This window comes from Meira miltonrushii, assembly GCF_003144205.1.
Source record: "Meira miltonrushii strain MCA 3882 unplaced genomic scaffold FA14scaffold_1, whole genome shotgun sequence".
Classification (NCBI taxonomy): domain Eukaryota; kingdom Fungi; phylum Basidiomycota; class Exobasidiomycetes; order Exobasidiales; family Brachybasidiaceae; genus Meira; species Meira miltonrushii.
The window spans coordinates 4,171,610-4,194,467 of NW_020289943.1; the positions used below are offsets into that span (position 1 = coordinate 4,171,610).

Consider the following 22,858-nt stretch of genomic DNA (forward strand, 5'->3'; position numbering starts at 1 on the left):
TAATGTCACCTCAGCTTTGTTACCAATGTGATATCTAGTTTCATATAACCGTTGGAAAGTGGTAGTTTTACTGTTATATTTTGCTACTTGATGGTATACTGAAAGTGAGAAGTGAGGATTGACCATGGAGGATAGCATGATTGCAGCAAATTCAATCGCGTCACGTGTACTCCACGCCCAGGATTTTTTTTGAGAATTTTGGAAGACAAGGCAACGCGCAGAAATAGTGCCTAAAGTTATAACACTTCCTTCTCCTTTGCTTACAATCATACATTCACACTTCAAGTCATGTCTGATCCTTTCTTTCAAAAAAAGAGAAAGAGGACAGATTCTGCCGGTAAAAGTGAAGGTGGAAGAGGTGGAAGGGGAGGTGGGAAATTCGGAACAGGAAGAGGTGGTGGAAGAGGAGGTGGCAATGCAGATAGAAGCAAACAACCTAGAGCAGGTGCTGCTGGACCTTCCCGATTACGAATGAGAGAAAAAGCGGGCAAAGGAAGAGGTGGAGATGACGATGATGATGAAAATTTACCTCGAATGAACGGTAGAGCCGATGCAAGTGATGATGACGCTGATAGCGGGGATGAAGGAGGAATCGAAGCAATGGATCTCGCTCATAAATATGAAGAAGATTTAGAAGCTTCAGATGAAGATGCGATCGATGAAACACCTGCAGAAGCCCGTGTACGGTTAGCAAAGATGTATTTGGACAGTTTACGAGCTTATCAAGATGAAGATGGGCTGGGAGCAGGCGAGATCAATGCAGCTGATGTGGACCGAGAAAATATTTCTGCTAGACTTCAACGTGATGCAGCAAGTCATTCAACGCATATGCACGATTTGATCGCTGATCGGATACGGCTGCCACCCAAAGGTGATACAACGCATATCCTTGCTTGTCGTGGACATAGACTTTCGGTCACTTCTGCTTCCGTCTCGCATGATTGTACTTCTATATGGACAGCAGGTAAAGATGGACGAATCATTCGTTGGAGATTACGTGATGGAAAGATGGTGGAAATGATAAGTAGAGCATCTACCAGTGCGGAAACAATCAACGGAAATGGCTTTGCTGTTAATGGTGCTCGGAAAAATGGAAACGGCAAACAGTCTGGAAGTAGTGGTGCGGCTAGAAGGAGAGCACGAGCACAGGCGGCAGCAGCAGCAGAGCAAGATAACGGACAAAACGAGAATGATGCAAGGGAAAACGGCAAAGAGCATTGTCGTCTTGTTGTCCCTGCAGCTGGTTCTGGACATACAGACGAGATCTGGTCTCTCACATCAAGTCAAGATGGAAAGTTTCTCGCAACGGGCGGGAAGGATAGGCGGATATGCATTTGGGCGACAAAATCGATTGAAAAGTCATCAAAGGACGAACTCACATCATTTGTCAAATCTCTAGGAGGTCACAGAGATAGCATCACAGCTTTGCGATTCCGACATGGGACCTATGATCTATTCAGTGCTTCTTTTGACAGGACGTTGAAGCTTTTCGATATTTCTCAACTATCTTACGTCGAGACATTCTTCGGGCATCAGGAAGAGATCCCTTCGCTAGATATTCTGCGTGGCGAGGTAGCCGTCTCGGCCGGTGCCCGGGATCGAACTTGTCGTTGGTGGAAGGTCCGCGATGAGAGTCAATTGGTATTCCGTGGTGGTGCAAAGTCTAGAATGAGAGACGTTTTGGAAGGAGGAGATATTATGGAAGAAGAACAGGAAGAAGGAGGTCCAATTGCTAGATCTGAACGCAAGCAATTGATCGAAGGAAGCATTGATGCCGTTGCAATGATTGATGAGCACACTTTCTTGAGCGGTGGTGATACTGGTACGATCTCTTTATGGTCGTTGGCTAAAAAGAAGCCGGTGTTCACCTTTTCGGCTGCACATGGCTTCGAACAAGGTCCTGAAGGCACTGAGCAACAACCAAGGTGGATCACATCTCTGACTTGTTTGCCATATGGAGACGTGTTTGCTTCCGGATCGTGGGACGGGTCTATTCGTTTGTGGAAGCTATCACCCACGCTCAAATCATTCTCTGCACTTGTCGAAGTTCCCGCACTGGGATTCGTTAACTCTTTGCAACTTATGCATCCCAATAAATCCATCATGAAGAAAAGAGGCGGAAGCGTGATTGAGCCTGATCAGTGGAGAAGGCATGGAGGACTGCAAGGCGGAGCCAAAAAGGTATTTAGCGATGCGGAAGGTGGTGCTAGCGAGGCGAATAGCGAAGGAGAGGAAGAAGCTGCTCCGATCCCCAGCAAGGATGGTTCTACAGAACCTCCTCTCATCTTGATTGCAGCTTTGGGACAAGAGCCAACTCGCGGTCGTTGGCAAAAGCTTAAAGAAGCCAGGAATGGTACCTTGGTCGTTCCATTTTCTGTTGGTTCGTTATGATTCGACAACACTAGTACCCAAACTTCAATTTACATGTACAATTTCATCCCATTGCAATCATAATATAAAAAGCGAGCATATCCTGCATATATACGTGTGTGTGCGCGTATCCCATTTCGTGTGAACCCAATCCAGATTAATCGGCCAAACCCTGCCATCAGAATGGCAATTCAGGTAAACTGAACAAACCATCCGAACCTCTTTCCAATCGATATTCTTCGGCAAAATCTTTTGATGGATCCAAAGTACCATAAATATGACCAAATTCCGTTCCTGCAGCAGGTTCGAATTTTAATCGATTTTGCGCATCAACGATGTTCGTTCGGGGTAGGGCCAATAGGTAGAGTGTATCGCCAACATCGGATGATGCAGAAAAGAATCTTTCTAGTGTACCGGCTGTTTGATGAGATGTTGATAGATGGATAAAGCCGTCTTTTTGCTGAAAGAGAGGAAAGCAGAGTCAAACATTGATTTGCCTTCTCCTGTTCCTGGCATTGCATATACTCACATCAAATTCTGTTCCTTTCCATTCATTTTGCGGAAGTGATTCTTTCTCAGAAGGTGTCAATATTTTATACAATATTGTACATGTTCTTGGATCAGGAGGTGATTGTTGCGCCATAATTGTACGTAAAGGTTGATGATGTTGACAAACGAAGAAGATGCTTTGTACGGCAAACAGGCTATTTGAATGTACCGAGTGAATGAAATGAATGCATGTAATGTACTTTAACAGGGAGATGCAACTCTGAACCCGAAAAGTTTACTCCCTTGTGTGTGTGTTCCTAGTTTATATGTTCTCAGGAGAAGAGTTGATTTGATTAGCGTGTCTTTGTTTTATTTTTAGCGCTAAAGAAGAAATAGGAAGAGATGTGAATTATATAAGCAAGCACCCTAAGAGCAAACGTGATAGGCTTAAAAAGGGAAGCGCGTTCTCCAATTCAGAAGGGAACAATGATACTCTTGTGTGTATGCATGAGACGCACAGATGATTGAAAGAAGAAAGGGGATCATCATCATCAATACCAACTCTACAACCTCTTTGACAAACAGATGATATAGTACAAAGATGCGGATAATAGCCATTCCATTAGCAAGGGCAAGAGCAGGTGTAACACCCGTTTCCACCTTTTTAGCACAAAAGACGCCGATCAAACCTTCATTCACTTCTCACAAATTAGCCGAAGCAGAAAAGACAAAGAGTAAAGCATCATCATCCTCAATAAAAGATGCAGCGAAACCAAGCGAAGAAGCTAAGGAACCTTTATCCAAAAGAATCATGTCAAAAGCTTCTGCTTTTTGGGTTGACTTAGGAAGAGAAGATCAAAAGTCCACTTTTGATTGGAAGAGACGGACGTATACGCTTGGTGAAAAATTGATGGATCAAATCGAATACGAAGAATGGGCTTTGAAAGGCGTTGATCCTTCGATAGGGCCTACTCTGACACATCCAAAAAGCGCTCAAAAGGATAATGCTACAGAATCATCAGCTGAATCTTCAGGACAACCCATAGCCTCCAGATCGACCCCTAAAAATGTGAGCATGAATGCGAGCATAGAGTGGATCATAGTATCGCTAACACATTCTCATCCAAATCACAGGTTTCGCTCCTCTTCCCTCCATCCCTGCTCTCCGGAAATACTCTTCTAAGCTCGCTAACAAAGATGACCGCATCTCGGCAACCTCATCATCGGCAAAGGATGATATGGTGTATCCTTGGAATGCCGCTCACAATCCCATTTATCGTTATCCCGGTCATTCCAAATTTGCCGTTCTTCTATCTTGTTTGGAGAGCATGGTCGCATTGGCGAGCGTTCCAATCGTCCAAATACCTTTCCGACTTAATTCAACAAGGTCGTTTGATCCCTACACCATCGGAAGATTTAGATCAAATTCTGTCCAAACCTCCTTCACCGGAAGAAAGGCCACCTGCATCTACCGCCATAACGGAAGAAAAACCACAAGATGGACAACAACCTCAAGTGTCCAAAATAGAATTGGATTCATTAATGATTTTACAGCCTTTTCATATCAAAAGGTTATCGGAATCGTTCAAGATGGATCGACAGCTTTCCGTAGACTTACATCGAGCTCGTCAACAAACAATCAAAGCCATCAAATCCGGTCGTCTTGGCAAATTAGAAGCTGCAGCCAAAGATGGAGCCGGTCATGACAAGAAGGCATAATGCTTACTTCTTAAACTTGTACGCAATCAGCATAGACACACCACCAAATGCAACTTTTCAAACACTTCATTTCTTGTTTTACGGTACTTTTACACTTTCTCGGATGGATTATTGAATAATATACAAATGTAACGGATCTTGTTTTGAATCTTTTAGGGTAATTGTGTCTCCAAATGAATCATGGAGCGGTAATTATTATCTCGTGCCACATGGAAGTAACGATCGATACCACCACAGCTTTGCGATAATTGTGAGAGAAATTTGGTATCATGTGTGATGATGATGAGTTGGAAATTGCTTTGTCTGCGACGTTCGTCGATCAGAGTACCCAAGCTTTCAGCAAGTGCCATGATGTTATGTTCGTCCAAATTGGTAGTCGGTTCATCCAAAGCCATAATACCGCAATTCTCTGAGAATGAATCTGCCAAAGCCAATCGAATCAAGATCGACGCCAAACACTTCTGTCCAGCACTGCAACGACCTCGCATATCCATCTCAACTGAATCTTTCACCATGACCACACGATAATTGTATGTTCGATTGCCTGTACCTTCTCCGTCAGCTTTGATCATGATCGTGTCAATATCTGTTCCTTTGTATGTCTTGCCCCACAGATTGTTCAACGTTTCATTAATCTCTTCCATTTTGATAGAATGGAAGCGCATGATTGCTGCATTCAAGGCTTTCTGGTACAATTCTAAGTCGTTTTGACCTAATTCGGAAGTTTTCACATCGATCAACTTCTTTGTGAACGTCTCATGGACGTTTTTGTAATCCTCACGCAATTCACGTTCTCGTGCTTGGATTTGGGCCTTGAGCGAAGATGTTTCACCATTCAAGTGAGCTGCTTTACCGTTCAAGTCATTCTCCGTTCGTTTGGAGTCATTATACTTGGTATCCCAATTTTGTCTGGCTTGTAAAGCTTCCTCCAAATCAATCTTCTTCAGATCATCATCGATTTGCTTGACCTCACGACTTAATTCGAGGAAGCGCAAATTATCAGAAATATTACGCTCAGTTGCTCGACTTTCGTTCAAGTCTTTCTCGATGCTATCGACGTCTTGTTGTACTTTGTCAATACTCTCTTGAGCTTCCCGCGATTCACGCTTCAAGCGTTCGATAGATTCTTGACATTCTTTCAGCTTTTGAGGACCACGCTGAGAGATAAACAATTCCGCCGCAGTGTTTGACTCTTGCAATTGACGTACATGTCCGCTCACATCAGAGATCTTGGCTTGAGCAGCTTGGTGCTTGCGTGATGACTCGGCCTTCAAGCGGTCCAATTCTTCGCCCATAGAACGAATCGGCTCATTGGATTTTTCGATATCTGCTTCGATACGCTTCAATTTTTCGCCTTGTTCGCTCGATTCAGTTTTCAACTCTTCTAATCGAGTCTCTTGTGCCAACATCTTTTCGTGATCTTGCATCTTTTGTGCTACAGCCATCTCTGCTTTGTGCACGGTGCGTTCTTGATTAGAAATTGTCACGCGAAGAGACTCTTTCTCTTGTTGCAACGTTTGCAATTCTCGCTTCACACGTTTGATCTTGTCTGTCAAACTGTCAATCTCCTCTTGCACTTGATCACCTGTTCGAACAGATCCGGTACTGCGAAGATCACGTTCAATCGCTTCCGCATCTTTCTCGGATTGTGCTTGTTCAGCTGCAAGTCGGGTAATATCGCTTGCTACACGACGAAGGTTTGCCAGATCTCTCAAAGCAGATTTGCAATTTTCAACTTTGGCCAAACTACCATCTACTTCTTCTTGCATGGTACGCATCTTTTCTTGCGCTTCTGTGATCTCTTTTTCATGCTTTGCGATCTCTTCATCTCGCAATTGTTCCAAGCGGGCAAGACTGGGTTTCAACTCCAGGAATTTCTGTTGTTGTTCTTCCCAACTCTCCAAATCGTCTCGATAGCTTTGTAATTTGGCCGGTTGAGATTTTTGGAACAAATCAGCAATGTGGGCCTCGATGATGGGCATCTCATCGTGATTGATACCACGATTACAACCAAAACAAGTCTTTTTATCTTTCACTGATGAACTAAGATTCTTGAGAAAGGTTGACATGGATTCAAATATGGAGATATGTTCTTTTGAATAATCGATTTCTACTTGACATTGCTTCAATGCTTCGTCCAAGGTTGAATATTCTCCTTCAAGGGCTCGATTGATTTGTTCTTCGATCGACTTGGCTTGCTGTTGCTTCTCCTTCAATTGAGTACGCGCAAATGCCAGATTGGATTCGACCTGCTGATGACGTCGAGTGACTTCTTGGGATTCAGCCTCGTACAGCGCATTCTCTTCTTCCTTTTCTGAGATGGCTTTCAAAACGTCTTCTTCCACTTTCTCTGCAGAAGAAGGTCCACCGACATACTTTGTGAGCATGTCAACATTGCGAGAGAGGAGAGATTCAATGCTGGCCTTTTTCTGCTCAGCCGCTTTCTCGTTCATATCGAATTTGGCTCGGAAATCTGCCTGACGATTAAGAGTATTCAACTCGGTTGTCAACGTCTCACGACGATCATCCATCTCGCGAATTTCGGAATTCTTCTCTGCGATCTTCGCATCATGTCTAGCTTCCATCTGTTCTTTGCTCAATTCTTCCAAACGAGCCTTTTGGGATGTGTGCTCCTTCTTTGCTGCGTCGATGTCGATTTGAGCAGAAGGCGTACTTTCGATCTCGTTTTGCATCTTTTTGATCTTATCACGAAGCTTCTTCATGTCTTCCGTCAATGTTGATCGACTTGATTCTTTGGCACGTAACATCCCACGCAAATCTTGGTAGCGTCTACTCAAATCATCTTCTTTTGAGCTGTCTTCCGATTTCACCTGTTCAAAATCTCGCTTCAATCGACGGAGATCATCTTCAACTTGCTCTGAGAATTCTTGAATGCTTTCGTCCGTCAGAGATTCGGCATCATAGCCACGCATACCCAATTGCGTACTGATCTGTTGAATTGTCTCTTGTCTCGAGCGCACTGCCCGTTCGTGATGCTTCTTTTCACTTTCAAGCGCACCTTTTTCGCTAAGACGCTTACTGTATGATCGATCCACATCAGCAAGGTCGCTTTTCTTGGATGCAATTTGGCGCTTGAGTTCATCTTGCTTTCGCTTTAAATCTTCCAGGTGGCTCTTGAAACCGTTCTTTCGACGTTCCAATTCCGACTCGTCTTCGTGCAACTCAGTCATTGCATCTTTCAAGGCTTTCAAATTGCCCTCTCTGATCTGTTTGCGTTCTTCCAAACTCTCCGCTTGAACGACTGTCTCACGGAATTTGACCGCCTTGTCATACAGCTCCTTGTTATACAGCGTCAGCTCTTCAATTTCAACATTCAATGCTTCCAAGCGATCTTCTTTGTCCAGCAATTCGGCTTCCATCTTTTTGATTTTGTCCTTAACCGCATCAGCTCGTTGTCTGTCCACTTTGAGACCTTCCAATTCTGCTTTGCCCACTTTGAGAGAAATACCGCGCTCCTTGCGAAGAGCCTTAATATTATCTAGAGCTTTGGTGTATCTTGTTGCCTCAAAAATATCGTCGAAACGCTTCTTTAAACTCGATGGCTCTCCGAGAGGCCAATTATTGTCTTCTTGATGACAAAAGATCACATTATCCAAAATGGCTCTTGAGACACCCAAGCTTGCAGGTACTTCCTCATCAACTTCAGCGCATTTAGTCGACAATGTCGTACGACGATTTTCACCTCGTTGAGTGTCTTCAGTCTGCAAAATCGCTTCAAGCGTTTTCATTGTCAGGCCACCGCCTTTCTTTCTCGTCACCTGCAGATTGCGAATGCAATTGATGCGAACCTTATTTGTATTGTAGAATCGCAAACGGATTTGTGCCTTTACCTCATTCGCTGTGGCCATCTGTAGCAATCAGGGAGTGAAGGATCGTTTCGGAACGTCAGTATATGCGCTCAATTGATCAGTCATGACAGCGTACTCACCCCAGGATCATGCACAAAGGCACCACCTTTTGAGTTGGGTGGTAAATCACCCGTAGTACAGTATTTGAGGCATTCGATGATGGTCTGTGATAGGTAAAAAGGACGCATATATTGCCATTCTTGTCAGTCCAATCAACTCAAAGATAGACATGCAGTTCGTCAACGTACAGTTTTACCGCTACCATTTGTTCCTACGATCACAGTCAATGGCGAGAAGAATTGAATAGCGTTGATTCTCTTTTCGTCAAATGATCGTACGCCACGAATGGCCATACCTGATGAATTAAAGGAAAGAACATGTCAGGGAGGTTCATCATATCTCCAAACAACATCATTAATCACTCACGATCAAGTGAAGCCATCTTTGACCTCAAATTCTCATGGGAAGAGAAGATGGAAGAACAACACAAGCTTTGATTAGATTATTTCTGCTGAGTCTAAATGCATGCAAACGCGCTCACGCGTCTCCACTTTAAACATTCATTCTTCTAATTCATAAAGACCAACCAATTATCATCTTCTACTTCACTATTCATTGCAATCGCATTTCTACAACATCACTACAAAGCATGACAAACGTTTCCAAATACTCCATTGGAGATACAGCCTTTTCTTCCAATAAAATAGCGATACTCGTTGCTGTTTGACATGGATGAAGATAGGCACAGCCATGTCCATTTGCAGGATTTTCTCCGATACTGATAATTGGAAAGGTTGCGTTCGATGCATCCTGATCGTGTGTATTGGGCTGAATGTGAAAGATTGTCGATCGAAGCAGATCGTTGACTGGTACAATTGAACCATCATTTTTGCTTGCTTCTATGTACATCACCGGAACATTCCAAGTCGATGAGAAGACGATGGTTTGATGTACATGTAAGATTGTTGCTGCTAGTGGCCCTATCTTGGTACCTGCGTCAAAATCTTCAGCAATTGATAATTCATCAAGCGTATCGTCCTCTGGATGATCGGAAGGCAGTCTCACACCTGTTACGATGCCAGCCCTGGCCATGTGTTGCGTGAAAGGTGGGAATTTGCCCTGTTTCCATTGCCATCCTCGAGAGTACAGGTGTTTGCCGACGTTATCGTAGTCAGAATCGGATTGGAAGTGTGAATTTGCCTCAATGTATGCTATTGCTCCTTCTGCAAACTTGTCTCTGCTAAGATGACTCTTTGCAGTACCATCGTCTGTGCCCGCTTCATCTTGTTCCGCCATATGAGTCCAGCTCCGACAAGCAATCAGACGACCTCCTTGATACTACCAATCGTGATGATGTCCATCCCCACCTTTGAAAGGTAATGGTGGTTTGTAGTGATGTGTTTCACAGCATAGGCCCACAAGGATTAGCGTATGATAATGAAATTAATCGGCCAATGAATCAAACTCCGGGACAAAATAAGCAGCGCTAAAAGTAATCCGCTAAAAGGCCGAAAGACGCCAATCAATAAAGTGTAAATGTCAATTGAATGGCAGGAGAGCACAATGGCTGCACTTCCCCACTAAATTGTGACTTGCAGAATTTAAACTGTTCAAGGCACTTAATCTGCGTACACTCTTCACGCACGCACGCACGACCTATCAGCCTGAATATGTTCCTGATTCGGGTAAAGTGTTCCTTTAAGAGATAGAGAGGATTGCGTGATCTGATAGAAGTCTCTTCTCTTCTTGACCACGATCTCAATTGTCTCATCTTCTTTTGCGGACACCGCAACTTTTCCGTCGGAAAAAGGAGGCATTTCATTTGTTCAATTTTTGCCGTACGCCCTTTTGTCTGCGGGGTGGGGTAACGCCGTTCAAAGAAAATCACACAAGAAGCTTGCCTTTTTATGGCTCCGACGAGAACCGACAAAGGGAGTTAAATTCACTGCACTTCATATCGTATCTTTTATCATTAACGCTCATCTCCTCGCACTCAAGCGACATTCGTTAACTTTCTGATCTTCTTCACTATACACCAACACTGATAACGGAATGCGTGCATCCTGATTCATTGATAAGGCAGGAAAGCTTACAAGACGGACTGTGATTGAAACAAGACTGGCAGCATTGCATTCATCTCAAACTTTTTCATCTAATCTTCATCATGCCGCCAACGAAGAGACAATTGTCTTCCTATTCAAAGGATGGATCGCCTATATCTCCTACTGACATCAAAGGATCTCAATTTGAAGATGATAACGGCTTTGGATCGACAAAAGGTGATGTGAAGCCACAAAAAGCATGCGTACAATGTAGAAGGTCAAAAGTCAAATGTGTACATGAAGGAGGTCCGCCTTGTCGAAGGTGCACGGACACAAAGCAAGAATGCAAATTTCGATTACGGGCAGATGACGAGACATGGAGAGAAAGAACAGATGAAAGATTGGACAAGCTCACAATGGCCGTTGAGACCCACATCCTGAGAAGTGCGTCATCTGCGCCCCAACAGCCGGCGCCGTCTAATCGTCCGATCTTGCCAGTGAGGAATGCATCTGCACCTGGCTTTTATACCCACCATCATCCATTCTCTCCAGGTCACCATCCTCCCCCTCTATCAACTTTTGGCACTGCGATGCCTTCACCTCACCTTCCAAATCGTTTTGCCACCATGAATGGCTTACCTCCTCTCAATTCTCCTCATTCTGATCCTCCCGTTCACATTTTGAATTCTCCCAATCATGATCTCAATGGATCACATGATGCACCGTCTCCAGGATACAATCGTAGGCTCTTGCCAAGAAAGCGTGAATCGTCTTCTTTTGATGTAGAAGCTCATCATCATCCATCACCACAAACTCCCTCTCAATCGGGCAGAGTTCGCAGTAATAGCACACAACGTATGCCACCGCCTTTGCCACCGATGACCATGAACGCTGACCAATGGGTGCCTCCTCCCATGCTTTCTCAATTGGCGTATAGACGTTCACCTGTTTATATTCCTGACTTGTTCGCTACACCAAGATGGACGTCAGCACAGCCGAAAAATTATTCCAAAGCCACATCAACGATAGGTGCTTCAGATCCTCGTTTTTCGGTGATTAGGATGGGATTGATTACGATGGACAAAGCCAAATCTTTATTCATCTCTTTTGCGGACAAGCTCCAACCGCATTCTTTTGGTTTTCCTACTTATCCAGCATCAGAGGCTATGACACCGGTCATCATTGCGGCCATCTTGACTGTTTCATCTCTTTTTGAACCTTCTTCACGGCTTTTGCATGACTCTCTTCGCAAGACATTCTTTAATGAGTACGTAAAATTGGAACAAGAGGTACACTTGGATACACCGCTTGATCCCGAATTGGGCATCGGTGTCGAAGAAATCACTGGAGGATGCATTGCATCTGCTTGGCTTGGTGGCGAGCTTGGATGGAAAACGGCAAGAATGACGAGATGGTGGGCGATCGGTTATCTGAAACATTTTGAGATTGCTGAACGTAATGTTACGATCGGAGAACGTTTTGATATGCTTCCACCATTTCGTCAAATCGATTATGTGGACAAATTACGAATCTTTTTGGCTGCTTATGTAGCAGAAGCGCAACAATCGTTCATGTTAGACCGTCCAACTTTGATTCCAGATGCAAGTCCAACGGCATACGTTGATGCATTGCGAAATGCACTCAATGATTACGTACCCGCTTCACCGGCCAGTGCTAACGGAATGGATACTCGCGGTAGTATGACAGGTGGATCGCAAAAAGATATACATACCCCGGATCGTCAATTGACTGGTCATGCCAGCATTCTATATATCCTGTTGGAAGCTCAAAGGTTACAGCGAGAAACACGATGGGCAATCTCAGCAGAAGAAAGTCGTTTAGCAACTTATGGGCATAGTCCAAATGGTGTCGCGGTGAATTATGCAACCGTGAACGAATGTGTTGATCGAATGATTCATATCTGGACTAGTTGGATGGAGCAAACGGAACACTGGTACAAGGAGGCTGCCAAGTTGGAAGGTGAGTATGGGAAAAGTAACCTCTTGAAGTTAGATGATTTACTGATATTGACAATCTTTTCTTAGACTTGTCATCCAATACTGCATCAGCGTTGGATTTGTCATTGACGCATCGTCTCGTCAACGCATATCTTGGCTCATTGGCATACAATCCAGAATATCATGCCAATGCGGCAGTCGCACGTGCGGCATCAAAAGATCCTCGATTGCTTCACGTCCAAACGAGAATGATCAAGATGGCAATGGTCGAAGCATTTGAGGCATTGGAATCAATCATCATGAAATCGAGATTTCGTGATCGATTGATCTATTTGCCAAATTTTTATCATTTCTTACTCGTTAATTCAGCTAGCTTTCTCTTACACGTACTTCACGATAAGAGTCTCTTTTTGAGAGAAGGAAAAGCAAAATGTGAGTATGATGTGTGTTAGATTGTGAAAAAGATTTAGCTTACTGATTCGCATCTCTGTCCGTACAGCCATCCTTGAAATGGTCGAACAATTTACGCAATTCTATGTTTCTGAATTGACCAACCTGAACCTCGATTCAACTCCAGGTTCTAGCGGACACTCATCAATGACAAGTGCACAAGCATTAGCTCGTGCTTGTCACGATTTCAAATCTCAAATTGTAACACCCTGAAACTTTTTCAAACACAAAAAGCTTCGTTTTCTTCACACATTCTCCTCCCTCTTAACCGTTTGTATCATATCGTGTAATATCAAAATTTCATCATTTCTGTACAGTTATCCTACAAAGATTGAATGTACATTTCTATTAGCTTTTCTAGCAATCATTTTTCAATTCGTGCAGAAACAAGTCAGAGTATGAGTCAAATGCGAGCAAGCTGTGTGCTTTGTACTGCTGTGCTTACTGCTTTGGCTTTTGGTGATGAGCATTGTCAGGCAGCATCACTCAAGGAGCAGGATTGGGTGGTGGTGCAGTATCACCTTTGTTGTAAACGCTCTCATAAGATGATCGGGCTGGTTTAGGGTGAATGCCTCCGTTGAAGAAAGCACCTTCGACACGATGATAAGCGTTCAAGTTCTTGTGAGCAGTGATTTGGAATGCACTTGATCCTCCTTCCCGTGCAACAATCACAGAAGAAGCCAAGAAGAATGTCCAAATACGACAAAGACGTTCACCGTATTTTGCTTTCATTGCATCGTAATTTCTGGCAAAGTTGTGCATCCAACGTTCCAAGGTGGCAGAGTAATGCACACCAATCACATCAGCAGATCGTACCTCAAATCCGGCAGCTTCCAATTTGTTAATCACCCAACCTAAAGTGCATGATGCATCAGCACCACGGAAGATGTACTTGTTCATGAACAATCCCCAAATCAAATCCCAGAATTGCCAATTTGGTCGTAGTCCGGCAACTTGCAATACAAATGTACCTTCATCATTCAAACGTTCATGAATATCAGCCAAGAAGCGAGAGTAGTGACGAATACCAACGTGTTCTGCCATTTCCAGACTGACGATTTTATCGTAATGTCCTTTGTCAACGGGAATATCACGGTAGTCCATGCACAAGATTCTTGCTTGTTCTTTTGTTAATCCGTTCAATTCAATACGCTTGTTACCAAACTTGGTTTGTTCACGAGCCAATGTTACACCAGTGGCATCAACGCCGAAGTTCTTTGCAGCAAATGCAGTCAAGGTTCCCCAACCGCATCCAATGTCCAATAGCTTTTCTCCAGGTTTTAGGCCCAATTTTGTGCAGACGGTAGCCAATTTGTTATCTTGCATTTCCTCAAGAGTTTCACGTTTGGTGGGGTCGCTTAACATACCAGATGTGTAGATCATTTGGGGACCCAAAAATGATTCGTAGAAATCGTTACCCCGGTCATAATGATCACGTACCATATCTTCATCAGCTTTGGCAGAGTGCGTTAAAACATCAGGAATCAATACAGTCAAAACGAATTTGAACAATTCGGGTGTCATATGCATATCAGCCCAGTCGAGACGGTGTTCCAAAACATTCAACATGTCGCCTTTGATATCAATCTTGCCGTCAAAGTATGCTTCATAGAATACTTCCATTGGGATTTTACGTTTGCCATACTTTTCGCGTAATTTTGCATCGTTGAAGGTCAAATATGTTTCGATTGGCTTGCCGGGTAGAGTAATGCGTTCATCTTTTCGTGGACCATACATACTGCATACGGTCCAGTATCCAATGGTGATTGGGACTCCCAAAATTGCAACGAGGAAGAAGTAACCGAGCCAGGAGAACCAGCTTGCTTTTACGAATGGAATGACACGCAACAAGACTGCAGGAAGGAACAAAACCAAACCTGCCAAATGCAAGTTGTTGAAATATCCGTTACCTTCAGCAGGAAGAGGAGCATTGGCGATTGAGGGATAATTTGTCAATCGCACCTTTCCTCCGGGTGCGACACCGGCATGAGACATTTCACGAGGTGGATAGCCCGGTAAAGAGGAAGCAGCCCGTTCCAAACGTTCTTTGACTCCACTGAGTCCGTTTGTGGCATTCAAGCCAACATCATCTTCTAATTGCGACATGATGAAATGGCCTCTTTAGAGATGGTGTCGGGAAGGCAAAGATGAACTTCTAACCGAAGTTACAATCTTTCGCGCGCGAAATATGAGAAAGTGTTCTTCTCAAAATGGCGTAAATAAAACAAAACAAGCACTTTACCAGTCTTGAAGATTAAAGTTCTTGCTGGCCAGAGGAGCGTGCTTGCTACACAGGGCAGTTTTAATTTTAACGCTAGGCATCTTCTGTTCTAAGGGATGGTGACTGCTGATCCGCAAGCCAGGCTTCAAATGCGAATCCTTCAAAGACTTGACCTAATTCTCTCGTAGCAGAAGAAGTCGAATCTGTTCAAACAGATCATTGTCAACTTAAGATATCAGAATGCTATTGCACTCCCACACTCACCTGATCCATGGAAACCATTTCGTGTATCACCAAGACCGTAAATAGCACGTAAACAATCAGGCTGTTCCCATTTTGCTCTACAGAAATGAAAGAAAAAGTCAATTTAAAGACACACTTTTGATTTTCGACAAGCACTCACTTGTATGCTTTAGTTGGGCCTAGCATCGCTCGCCAATCCTGTATAACGTTTGGACCAGCCAAAGCTAATGCGATAGATGGTCCACTTCAAGAGAGGAAACAATGTGATGTATGCAATGGCATTAGTTATTGTCATTCGTTCCAGCGCTCTCTCAGCTCTCACCTGGTCATTCCTGCAATCAATCGATCATAATAGAACTTCCCTTTGTGTTCAGCATAGAACTGCTCGGCATCTTCCGTTTTCCAAAACAATCTCTTTTGTCGTACGATGTGTACATCTGGATTCGTCTTTTTGATCCTTTTCAGGATTGTGCTCACGTCAGGTTGATAAGAGCATATAGTCGGTTTAATGAGGCCTAAAGTCATCTGCCACCTAGCATGAGGATTGGATTTGGTGGCCGAAGCAATAGCAGACATGAATGCTTGATTGTTCTATACTGGGTACAATGATGACCCCAATGTGACGCTAGGTGGAGGCAGAGAGGCAAGGATGTGTGGTCAGCTGCAGTGGGATCACATCATCCTTACACGCATCAAGTACTTGGCCGAATCAGCTGACCACACATCCTTGCCTCTCTGCCTCCACCTAGCGTCACATAGGGGTCATCATTGATTGATGATGCTATTGTGGCTTTGCATGGTAATATCAAGCACCGTTTAGCTCGCACCACTTTCAAACACACCACCCACTGTCAGCCAAACAGCTTCACCCATCCTCCTTTGTACACTTACGGTGTCATCTGCTTCCTCCCCCTCAAGCCTGTCTACTGTTACTCTCGTTCGACCAAAGCTGTTTTGTACTTTCATAGTGTCTTGTTTCTTTCATACCCATTCAGCTTCGGCTCAGATTTTGATGTATATACAAAAGAACACAACTAGTCATACCTTATCCTCATGACCACAACTCTACTCAAAACCACTCCAAAGTAACTCTTTTGATATGAATTGCATTGCATTGAGACGATTGCCAGCGGTGCTGATGAGATCGTCGTCGTTTGAAGTAAATGTTCTACTGAGAAAGAAGCGAAAAGTGTTCCAAAGGTTGGTTGGATGATAAAATGTCGAAAAATTCTCAACGATGACAAGCATCGTTGAAGTAACTTTTGTAAGTAGTTTGCAAATAGCAAAAAGTTTTGCCTCAGTCGTGACTTCACCGGCTAAAACGACTACCGCTGCACAAGGATGAAGAACAGAAGGAAGAAAGTTGCCATCCAGATTTTACTTTTTATAGTCTTGCTGTTTTATTTTTCGCGCTCTTTTCGGTCTGGCGCAGTGCAGTGCTGAGATCTATCTTGGGCGGGCTGAGCGTTTTTTGCTTTAGGGCTGCTAAAGCAACACACGTCGCTTTGCAGGCGTACTGCACGTGTATACCATAAGACACCCCCTGTTAATCAACCGGCCAAGCATGGAGCTCCAACTCCATTGGTCTGTGCAGCGAAAGGTTCATCTTACTATCATCATCATCATCATCATCATAGATCACACTTGCTATACTCTCGGGGGGCCATACGATCATGGCAAACGTAGCTGACAATAGAACGCTGATTGCGTTAATCTCTGATGAAGATACAGCAACAGGACTACTATTAGCAGGTATAGGGCACGTCTCTTCCGATCAAAGCGATAATAAGAATCAAGAGAATGGCGGCAGCGGAGGTGGAAGGCATCAAGGAAGCGGCGGAGCAGAACTGATAAATGATTCAGAAAAAGCACAAAGAGTTGCTCAACAATGTATGGAGAGAAACTTTTTTATTGTAACATCAACAACAAATGTTTCAGAAATCGAATCTGCTTTTCAAACATTTACACAGAATAGAGGTGATATTGCCATCTTGCTTATCACCCAACCACTTGCCGAAAAGATTCGACAGATCTGTGATCGATATGAACAGGCTTTCCCTGCCGTTTTGGAAATCCCAAGCAAGGATGCACCGTACGGTATGTGTTGAACAAAGTTTGACTGACATTTCATTGAATGCTGATTTGATCTTCTTTTCCTCTCCTTTCCAGATCCTTCAAAGGACTCTATCCTAAAGCGCGTACAAAAGGTGAGTACCTAAGATTCTATCTCTTTGGGAGAGCCGAACATTTGCTGACGACATTCTTCTCCCTCTTTTCACTTGACAGCTTTTCGGAGAATAGACATATACCTTTGTACAGCATTCGGTTTTCGACATACATATCTTCTATCTTTCTCTCATTTCGTTCTGTTCATCGTGGTATCTTGTGTTCACGCATATTTCTAATTTAGGCATTCAAAAGCATCGAATCGAATTATCGAACCAGCCAGCGTCCTCGTCTGCACAATTGGCAAATAAGCAGCTGCTCTTTGTGTCCACTGTAATCGACGCCTTTATTCGCACTCATCAGTGCTTCAATCTACTTTTCAATCACACTCCTTGCAGCGATCCCAGAGCGCAACACAAGTCTATACCGACAAATCACAAAATTGATCGAATGCATGTCTGATGAAGAATGTCAATGAGAAGGTATGGTACAAACGATTGATAGATCGTAAATGTTAAGAGAAAATAAGAAAGATTATATGAAACAAGATGAAGGTAAAAGATAGATGCGAAACCAGATGATAGAGAAAGAGAAAAAAAAAGCCGAGAAGATTGTCGTTCATTGTTCGTCATTTGAATTGTTAAAAGAAAAAGGTGACGGTTGAGGAGATAGAAGTTGCAAACGTGCCATCATCCGATCAAGTCATATTCACTACCACTTTCGTAGCAGAATTCACTTGCGGGGCTATCATAGCCGCACGCAGATGGCGATGGAGCAAGTTCATAAGATGGTGAAGATTGTGCACCCACAATCGGTCGTATTCCCGGTCTTGTAGGTTTTGCAGAAGGAGATCCATAAAACATATTCGGATCATATCTTGTCGTACAAGGAGACATTGATCGATTGCGTACAGGACTTTGTGAATCGATCGAAGAAGGTGGACTTGGACATGTTCGCTTAAAGCTTGGAATTTCGCCAGGTACATTTGATGTTCGATTGTATTCTGTCACGGTTGCATCAGTAGAAGTAGAATTATGATTCGCATTTCTTCCCGTACTCTTTTCCATCGATCGTCCTCGTGGTGTATCATCTTGCTTTTGTGCTTCAACTTCTTCAGCTTCTGCTTCAATCTCATACGCATCTTGCACTTGTGGGAATGCATTCCCAGAATCGTATCCAGATCCACGTACAGGAGGCGCACTATTTGGCCGATAAAGACTTGCGCCTCCGTTGTAGTTGGAATTTGCATATTGACCGTGAGTAGGTGTACCAGGTGAATGTGGTTGAGAACTTCCACTTCCGCTTCCGCTAGACGAACAAGGAGCAACCATGCCAGGCAACGGTGGAGGCGGCTTGCTTAAGCCAAAACGACTGATGATCGAAGATGCTCCAAACGTTTCACATCCACCGTGAGGCATTTGACGTGTGTTTGGATTGCCTCCAGTATATCGGAAACCAACACCAGTTCCAATGCCCGCCATCCTGCAAACACGTTCACGTTCTTTCTCACGTTCCATTCGTAGATATTCTGCTGGTGTCATCCGAGATGCACCGTTGCCATCTTTACCATCTCTTTGTGCAAAGCGAGAGCCACAGAATGTACTAGGTGATGAAGACGAAATCGAATCTGCTCTTTTACGATCGCCCGTTGGCATTTGATAAGGCGGATGAAGGCCATTCTCACTTTCGCTTTCACTTTCTGTCCAATCTCCACCGTGAGAATGATGGGTGCTGAACCTGCCCGGACTAGAAGGAATTTGGTCACCCTTGCATGCCGCCAAAGCAGCACATTTTGCTTCCAACAGACCCATTTCCATCTTCATCGTTCGTAATTCTTCCAGATCTTCCGGACTTAAACGATTACTGATCGGACATGCTTTACGATCATATTCTACCGGACTATGGGTACGGACTTCCGTTGGCGGTGCAGGTGAAAAGCGAACTTTCGTACGTCCACGAGAAGAAGTTTTCTCACTTTCAGATGATGATCCAGCATAATTGCCCGTAGTCAAAGCTGATCCCATTTGAGCGGATCCACGGCGTTTGAAGCACGGTCGAAGTGGAATCTTGGGCTTAGAGCGACCGGGAGAAGATGATCTTCTACTACGACCAGATCCTTTTCTTGACAACAATTGCGGAGAAGTAGCAGGGCTTGTGATAGCAGTAGAAGCTGAGACATACGAATCCGAACGTCCAGAAGCGGAAGGCGAAGGTGGAGTAGGTGTACGCAATCCAGTGGGTGTGTCCAGGGAAAAGCTGTCAAAATGTGACCCTTCATTTGTTGGTGTAATCACCTCGGTCACATCTCCCTTTTCGTCGTCGGCCGTCAGACAAACACATAAAGGACTTGGAACGACTGGAATCGTTTCACTTGGACTTACACTACGAACAGGTAGCGCAGGGGGTCCAAAGATTTCCATCTCAACGTGATCAGGATGACCATGACTATCTTGCGGTGGCATAGATATCGAAGCTGGCAAGGCAGGTGCGGCACTGTTTTCCGCTGGTTCTTCGGTCTTTGAAGTGCCTTCCTCTTTTTCCTTTTCAGGTGATGTTGGAGTGGGCATCTTTGTAGTGGTGATTGCTCCTCCTGTCCCTTCTTCTGCCAATTCTGCCAAACGTCCTTTGTTACGTCTACGTGCTGCCAGATTTGGTGGCGCTCGCAAGAGATAACGTGACGCATGAGAGAGACCATGTCCACCAGCACGAGGAGAGAAATGGGGATGGATTGGAGGACCGTGAGGATGGAGTTGAGAAGCATGATGACTGCTATGATGGTGATGATTATGCGACGCAGGATGCGAATCTCCTAGATTGTGACGTTGGAATTTGCGACGTGGCGAATGATCATTGAATGTACTTCTTGTAGGTTGACGATGATGTACGTTATCATCATCTGATTCATTGATCGGACGATCACTTCCACTTACGAAACCGCTACTTTCTTCGTCCATCTCACTAACCGTTTCCAATTCTGGTTCGCCCATCGTCACTCCGTCCAATTCCAAATCCTCCACATCGGCCAAATCACCTCTTCTTCCGCCAGCCCATGAATTCCAACTGGACATGCTGCTTGGACTATCAGGCTCATGCTCATAATCGTAATCTGAAGCACTTCCTCCTGTACTCTCAGCAACGGAAGGGGAATGTGGCATGCTTGGTGAAAGTCTGACATTTGCTTCACCAGAAGCAGTTGCTCTTTTGATTGAAGTATCGAGTGAAGTTGAAAGAAGCGAAACATTCTTTTGACTTACTTGGTTTGATTGATGAGTTGAACTGTTGCCTTCTTTGTAAAAGCCTATCGAAAGAGAAGGTAACGTTTTTGACTTTGTTGGCCGATCATTTTGCGAGTTATCGATTCGTAGTCCGCTAATATCCGGTGGTTCTTCCGTGGCAGTGGTTTCGTCCGCCATGTTGCTATGTGTTGTTTCGCGTTGTGCGAGGGGAGTTGCGACGTTCATGATGATTGAAAACAGGTGTTGCTGTTTAGACTGAAAGAGAAGTTTGTTGCGTATTACTGAGATCGCCTTTTTTGAGAAGTAGGAGAAAGATAAAAACAAATGTATGCGGTTGTGAGGCTGTACAGGATCCAAGAAATTTGAACTTGCTGTGCTAGAGACCTCTAATTAAAGGCGAGCAATACACAACGTCTAGAATGGCTATGAGTGAAATGCGTTGGCTATTGTGACCATTGTGTCGCTCCGTTCAATAGGGGCGAATTATGACGGAAGGGCGATGAGTGATTAAGTTCGGTTTTCAGTTGGGGCAAACAGCGTCCCGAGGTTGTCGTTATGGTGATAATTTGTAAGGAAATGCTTCTTGCACTTTCGATGATGGGAGATGGTTTGACAAGATGATTCTTCCCTGAACGCCTTCTTTAGCAGTTTGTTATGTTTCAGTCAGAGACTCCCAGGAGATTTTGCCTTCGTATATGGTGGCACAAGTGTGTTTTCTTTTTTGTATTTAAATTTCCACAAGTGGATCCACATGCTCGTACCGACTAAGGTTCTCTTACCATGCCTACACAAACGCGTGTCCGAAAAGAAGGCAGTAAAGCAGAGAAAGTAGCAATCCGAGAGAGAAGGCAAAAATAGGGACCGGCGCACCGCAAGAGTCTTTTAATGGAGCACGTCAAATGACGAATTTTGAAATTGTATTACAACAATAATTTGTATTGCATGAATACAAGACGGATAAAAGGGTAATAATTTGAACCTTACCCTTACTCGGATCAAATTTCGTCATTTCACAGGCGATTCTCCTCACAAGAAAGTTTACAGTTCTTTGCCTAGGAATTTGAGAATGAAGAATGCTGATTTAGATTCCACTGGAAGAAATATGAGATGATAAAGAGTGTAGAGATAGGACATCTTTCCATTTTTGTATGTTGAATACAATTACTTATCACGAGCATGAGTTATATGTTCTTATGCGTGTGTGTGTGTGGCCATATGCTGCTCGCACGCAATAAACGGATTCAAGTCCGTTGTCTGTCTGTATCAGAGCGGCCGTTGTAGTGCATGTTCATTCTTAGCGCTGTATGGTGGTGTCAGGATCGATCGATAAAGATTCACGCTTAATTTCACTTCATTAGGCAATTGTGTGTGTTCCGCTCACGCGATAAACGGAAGGAAGGGTTCTGTTTTTGCTGCTAACACATACTCCTACAATAATGGGTTAAGGGTAATGCGTGCGGGTTTAGGGTGATAAGGAAGTGAGATTGATTGAACGTTGGCTCATCAATATTCGATCTGATTTTGCTATAATTATATGACCAAGAGATCTGAGAATGAATCAAATCCATATCAATAATAAGTAGTCCAAATGCCAAAAGGCCAAATCCGTTCATAATGAATCAATTGTGGCTTTTTTTAATTTTGGCGCGTTTCAAAGGTACTCGGGACCTCTTCTTGTCTTGCTTATAACGGAATTGAAGATAGACTAGAAGAACACACCGTTGATCTCTTTCGTTCTGGCTCAGGGGCAGAGTTGCATAGTATTGCTAAAAGGGTGGTCCCCATTTCACTTCAAGACGATCCGCGTATCTGGAAATGGTATGGGGCGGCACTACTAGTCAGTCATGAGGGTATTCGTATTCATTCATAGACTCAACAGCACAAACAAGCTTCGTACGATTTGTAAGAAAGCAGGCTAAAGTCGATCAAACAGGAACCAGCTGATTCTTCATTACAATATCATAATACAAAACAAGGTTTTGATGACCTCATTACTAGCTTGGCAGGGTAGGTAGCAAGCAGAGTAGTCTTTGGCGATACCACATGATCGAACCCAACATTTACATACTTGCAATCTTTATTTTGATCTGCAGAT

General features: G+C 43.9%; 10 protein-coding genes across 10 annotated transcripts; 4 read left to right on the forward strand and 6 right to left on the reverse strand.

Annotated features, from left to right (window-relative positions):
- Positions 1 to 271: 271 nt before the first annotated feature.
- On the forward strand, positions 272 to 2,841 carry FA14DRAFT_159915 (WD40 repeat-like protein). Its single transcript, XM_025498450.1, has one exon. It carries the CDS (start codon positions 289 to 291, stop codon positions 2,389 to 2,391), a length of 2,103 nt encoding a protein of 700 aa, XP_025358572.1. The 5' UTR covers positions 272 to 288; the 3' UTR covers positions 2,392 to 2,841.
- FA14DRAFT_119153 (uncharacterized protein) lies at positions 2,549 to 3,013 on the reverse strand (the record flags this gene model as incomplete). The annotated part of the gene is made up of 2 exons (XM_025496339.1): positions 2,549 to 2,830; positions 2,900 to 3,013. The coding sequence occupies 2 exons, from the start codon at positions 3,011 to 3,013 to the stop codon at positions 2,549 to 2,551; spliced, it is 396 nt and encodes a 131-aa protein (XP_025358573.1).
- A 349-nt stretch (positions 3,014 to 3,362) lies between these two features.
- FA14DRAFT_159916 (uncharacterized protein) lies at positions 3,363 to 4,734 on the forward strand. Its single transcript, XM_025498451.1, has 2 exons — positions 3,363 to 3,928; positions 3,994 to 4,734. The coding sequence occupies exons 1-2, from the start codon at positions 3,461 to 3,463 to the stop codon at positions 4,576 to 4,578; spliced, it is 1,053 nt and encodes a 350-aa protein (XP_025358574.1). The 5' UTR covers positions 3,363 to 3,460; the 3' UTR covers positions 4,579 to 4,734.
- A 1,132-nt stretch (positions 4,735 to 5,866) lies between these two features.
- Positions 5,867 to 8,903, reverse strand: FA14DRAFT_24926 (uncharacterized protein). Its single transcript, XM_025502070.1, has 3 exons — positions 8,696 to 8,903; positions 6,382 to 8,447; positions 5,867 to 6,286 (listed from the first exon to the last, which is right to left on the reverse strand). Exons 1-3 carry the CDS (start codon positions 8,798 to 8,800, stop codon positions 6,235 to 6,237), a joined length of 2,223 nt encoding a protein of 740 aa, XP_025358575.1. The 5' UTR covers positions 8,801 to 8,903; the 3' UTR covers positions 5,867 to 6,234.
- A 156-nt stretch (positions 8,904 to 9,059) lies between these two features.
- FA14DRAFT_183768 (uncharacterized protein) lies at positions 9,060 to 10,440 on the reverse strand (the record flags this gene model as incomplete). Its single annotated transcript, XM_025501340.1, has 2 exons — positions 10,097 to 10,440; positions 9,060 to 9,785 (listed from the first exon to the last, which is right to left on the reverse strand). Exons 1-2 carry the CDS (start codon positions 10,262 to 10,264, stop codon positions 9,060 to 9,062), a joined length of 894 nt encoding a protein of 297 aa, XP_025358576.1. The 5' UTR covers positions 10,265 to 10,440.
- On the forward strand, positions 10,441 to 13,247 carry FA14DRAFT_24955 (uncharacterized protein). Its single transcript, XM_025502071.1, has 3 exons — positions 10,441 to 12,469; positions 12,535 to 12,879; positions 12,947 to 13,247. The coding sequence occupies exons 1-3, from the start codon at positions 10,612 to 10,614 to the stop codon at positions 13,108 to 13,110; spliced, it is 2,367 nt and encodes a 788-aa protein (XP_025358577.1). The 5' UTR covers positions 10,441 to 10,611; the 3' UTR covers positions 13,111 to 13,247.
- Positions 13,248 to 13,383: 136 nt separating this feature from the next.
- FA14DRAFT_143221 (S-adenosyl-L-methionine-dependent methyltransferase) lies at positions 13,384 to 14,892 on the reverse strand (the record flags this gene model as incomplete). Its single annotated transcript, XM_025497198.1, has 1 exon — positions 13,384 to 14,892. The coding sequence occupies one exon, from the start codon at positions 14,890 to 14,892 to the stop codon at positions 13,384 to 13,386; it is 1,509 nt and encodes a 502-aa protein (XP_025358578.1).
- Positions 14,893 to 15,211: 319 nt separating this feature from the next.
- Positions 15,212 to 16,327, reverse strand: FA14DRAFT_153605 (nucleoside diphosphate kinase; the record flags this gene model as incomplete). The annotated part of the gene is made up of 5 exons (XM_025497611.1): positions 15,212 to 15,321; positions 15,383 to 15,459; positions 15,522 to 15,605; positions 15,684 to 15,952; positions 16,253 to 16,327. The coding sequence occupies 5 exons, from the start codon at positions 16,325 to 16,327 to the stop codon at positions 15,212 to 15,214; spliced, it is 615 nt and encodes a 204-aa protein (XP_025358579.1).
- A 707-nt stretch (positions 16,328 to 17,034) lies between these two features.
- Positions 17,035 to 18,016, forward strand: FA14DRAFT_143229 (V-type ATPase; the record flags this gene model as incomplete). The annotated part of the gene is made up of 3 exons (XM_025497199.1): positions 17,035 to 17,124; positions 17,260 to 17,458; positions 17,531 to 18,016. The coding sequence occupies 3 exons, from the start codon at positions 17,035 to 17,037 to the stop codon at positions 17,578 to 17,580; spliced, it is 339 nt and encodes a 112-aa protein (XP_025358580.1). The 3' UTR covers positions 17,581 to 18,016.
- A 200-nt stretch (positions 18,017 to 18,216) lies between these two features.
- On the reverse strand, positions 18,217 to 20,988 carry FA14DRAFT_177552 (uncharacterized protein; the record flags this gene model as incomplete). The annotated part of the gene is made up of 1 exon (XM_025500749.1): positions 18,217 to 20,988. One exon carries the CDS (start codon positions 20,986 to 20,988, stop codon positions 18,217 to 18,219), a length of 2,772 nt encoding a protein of 923 aa, XP_025358581.1.
- Between the last annotated feature and the right edge of the window lie 1,870 nt (positions 20,989 to 22,858).

Coding starts and splice junctions, on each gene's coding strand:
- FA14DRAFT_24955 (XM_025502071.1), top strand. CDS start 10,612: ATGCCGCCAACGAAGAGACAATTGTCTTCCTATTCAAAGGATGGATCG. Junction 12,470..12,534: donor GGAGGCTGCCAAGTTGGAAG/GTGAGTATGGGA, acceptor ATCTTTTCTTAG/ACTTGTCATCCAATACTGCA. Junction 12,880..12,946: donor GAGAGAAGGAAAAGCAAAAT/GTGAGTATGATG, acceptor CTGTCCGTACAG/CCATCCTTGAAATGGTCGAA.
- FA14DRAFT_159916 (XM_025498451.1), top strand. CDS start 3,461: ATGCGGATAATAGCCATTCCATTAGCAAGGGCAAGAGCAGGTGTAACA. Junction 3,929..3,993: donor CCAGATCGACCCCTAAAAAT/GTGAGCATGAAT, acceptor TCCAAATCACAG/GTTTCGCTCCTCTTCCCTCC.
- FA14DRAFT_159915 (XM_025498450.1), top strand. CDS start 289: ATGTCTGATCCTTTCTTTCAAAAAAAGAGAAAGAGGACAGATTCTGCC.
- FA14DRAFT_24926 (XM_025502070.1), bottom strand. CDS start 8,800: ATGGCCATTCGTGGCGTACGATCATTTGACGAAAAGAGAATCAACGCT. Junction 8,448..8,695: donor CAAATGGTAGCGGTAAAACT/GTACGTTGACGA, acceptor TGATTGCTACAG/ATGGCCACAGCGAATGAGGT. Junction 6,287..6,381: donor GAGATCGCAAAGCATGAAAA/AGAGATCACAGA, acceptor CTGCTTTGAGAG/ATCTGGCAAACCTTCGTCGT.